Source organism: Guillardia theta (genome assembly GCF_000315625.1).
Source record: "Guillardia theta CCMP2712 unplaced genomic scaffold GUITHscaffold_118, whole genome shotgun sequence".
NCBI lineage: Eukaryota > Cryptophyceae > Pyrenomonadales > Geminigeraceae > Guillardia > Guillardia theta.
In genome coordinates this window covers 152077-154709 of record NW_005434556.1, presented here as the reverse complement: position 1 = coordinate 154709, position 2633 = coordinate 152077, and the positions used below count along the sequence as shown (strand labels likewise).

At 54.5% G+C, this 2633-nt stretch overlaps 1 protein-coding gene across 1 annotated transcript in view; it reads right to left on the bottom strand.

Annotated features, from left to right (window-relative positions):
- Window positions 1-1098: 1098 nt before the first annotated feature.
- The window catches only part of GUITHDRAFT_117948 (hypothetical protein), a gene marked incomplete at both ends in the record, with an annotated part of 2094 nt that continues 559 nt past the window's right edge, over window positions 1099-2633 (bottom strand). Inside the window, 8 exons of the mRNA XM_005822837.1 lie at window positions 1099-1245; window positions 1312-1371; window positions 1422-1481; window positions 1532-1648; window positions 1709-1894; window positions 1943-2329; window positions 2405-2492; window positions 2545-2613. Of these exons, the coding sequence (XP_005822894.1) occupies window positions 1099-1245; window positions 1312-1371; window positions 1422-1481; window positions 1532-1648; window positions 1709-1894; window positions 1943-2329; window positions 2405-2492; window positions 2545-2613 (1114 nt within the window). The remainder of the gene's footprint in view (window positions 1246-1311; window positions 1372-1421; window positions 1482-1531; window positions 1649-1708; window positions 1895-1942; window positions 2330-2404; window positions 2493-2544; window positions 2614-2633) is intronic.

Genomic DNA, 2633 nt, shown 5'->3' with positions numbered 1-2633 from the left:
GATCTGTCAGCTCCTGCAGGACGGCAGAGCCGTCGGACCTCTGCGAGCTCGAGGGCAGGCAGATCTCGAAGACGTTGTCGCGCGCCTGCGAGGAGGAGGAGGTGAGCGACAGGACGAGAGGAGCTGAAGATGCAGGTGAGGCAGACAGAGGAAGGGGGGGAAGAGCAGGGGGAGGAGGGAGGAGGGAGGAGGGAGGAGGGAGGAGGGAGGAGGGAGGAGGGAGGAGGGAGGAGGGAGGAGGGGGAGGAGGGAGGAGGAGGGGCACAAATGAGGAGTAGGAGGAGAGAAGGAGAGGAGCACGTAAGGGAGCAGGAGCAGCTACGTCCAGCAGAAGCAGGAGGTGAGAGAAATAGAGATAACACCAGCACCCAGCAGGAATCGAGCAGCAGTAGCGAGATGCAGATGCAGAGAACAAGGGAACCGAAGGAGGAGGAGGAGGAGGAGAGAAGGAGGAGAAGGAGGAGGAGGAGGATGCAGGAGGATGGAGGAGGTTGGAGGAGGATGGAGGAGGAGGAGGATGGAGGAGGAGACGACTGACTCTGTTGAAGAGCAAGTGATATTCACGGACGAGGTTCTGATATTTCGCCTGATGGTAAGACTGCAAGACAACCTATCAGCTCTCACCAAGACATCTACTACATCTCACGTAGACGTTCTTCAAGCTCTCTATCAATCCCTCCTGCTCACAATGTCATGCCTTGAAGCCCCAACCCCCGCTCATGTCGAATATCTTTGCCTGTTTCACAATCATCCCCTCAAGCTTTGAAATCTGCTCGTCGACATCTGCAGACAGGTTTCAAACCTTCACCCTTCCTCTACCTCTCCCTCTCTGCCTCCCCCAGGGTTTCTCCCCTCCTCCTCACCGAGCTGCAATGTCGTCAGCACATGGAGAGCACGCGTCAAACACGAGATCTCGTCTGTGATGGTAGTCGTCATCCATCGCGATCCTCCTGACCTCTCTCTCTCTCTCTTCACCTCGAAGATGAGAGTTGTGCTTTGTGTAAGAAGACATCTTCTTCTCGCTCTGTTGTCTGTGGTTCAGCTAGTGCGGCCACGAGCATATCAGTCTCGACACGACATGTACCTGACGTAGTTCCTTCAAAGTCTGGGAGATTCTCTCTTCAGATTGCTGCTCCCATCGTCAGCATTGTAATCATCATCACACATCATCATCTCAATCATCATCTCCATCATCATCACCATCATGTGATTTATCATCATCGTTATCATAATCGTCATCTGAATCTGCATCATCATCATCATCATCATCTCCATCAGTACAATCATCATTCATGCTTCCTTGCACGTCACCTTCAGTCTCTCTTCGATCGCCTCAGCATACTCATCTTTCTCTTGTTGAAACTGTCTTATCTGACAGCACTCCCTCATCGCCACAGCCTTTCTTCATCCCAACACTCTACCAGCTCTACAATCTTGCCGTCTGAAGCAGCTTTCCCTTCCCTCATCTCCGCATACTCCACCTTCGCTCTCTCGTTACCACAACAACATGTCCTCTCCTCCCGCACAAGACCTGCAGCCCTCGCATATCCTCCTGCAAGCTCTCCAAGACGTTGCTCAAGATCTCATTCTTCTGCTGTAAGACCTGGTTGTCTTGTCGCGCCTTCTCCAGCTCCTCTACGTTGACCTCCTGCACACCAACAACACCCTCGTCTCATCCTCCGCACCCTTCACCTCTCCTCCACCTCACCCGCATGCTCTCTGATGTTTGTAGCTTGTGCTCGACCTCCTTCATCGCTTCTTCCGCTTCCTCCAGCTTTTGTTCCTTGCAGACACGCAACTTCACACGCGCATCTCGCCCAGCAAGACAGGCAGTATGAGGTATCACATGCAACAAGCTTGAGCTCCTCAGGTCCTCGACCTGCTGACGGCAGAGCTGACGCGCTCATGTCAGCTCGGGTGTGCGGTGTACTTGTCAAGTCACGTTGAGGTCGTGAAGAGCTCTTGCGATCTGCTCTCCTTGCTGCGTTTCTATCTGCCTCCTGCTCTCCATCTCTCCCTCCATCTCCTCCAGCCTCCCATTCAGCCTTGTCTTGTCTTCTTCCAGCCCGTCGCCTCTGTTGCAGCCGTAACCTCGAACTAACGGCTGCAACGGCAATCGATCGCACCTTGACGTCTGCTGCTCGAGCTCGAGCTCGAGACCTTTCAGTCGCTCGATCTCCTGCTGCATCGACTCGTTTGAAGCCTTCACCTCCCTCAGCTTGCTCTGCTCCAGCATGTCACCAGCTCTACAAGCATCCACCAACTGCTCCTCCTCCTGCTTCTCCACCTGCTGCTGCTGCTGCTGCTGCTGCTGCTGCTGCTGCTGCTGCTGCTCATCATCATCATCATAATCATCTCCTGCCTATCTCCTCCCTCTCGTCCTCCTCCAGCTAAGTCGCCGCACAGCACGGAAGGAGCGCAGACTCGCCTTGAGACAAGCGACGCGGCCTTGCGACTCTTCTCGCAGCCTCTTCATCTCTTGCTTGTGACGGCTGATCATTCCTCGCCATCACAAGCTTATCCCCCCTGCCGCCACCAACTCACTCCTCCTGCATCTTCAGCACTTGAGTCATGTCAAACGACTTGTTCTCCTCTGCCTGCAGGCCTGCAGACCTGTACAGCCATGTCAGCTC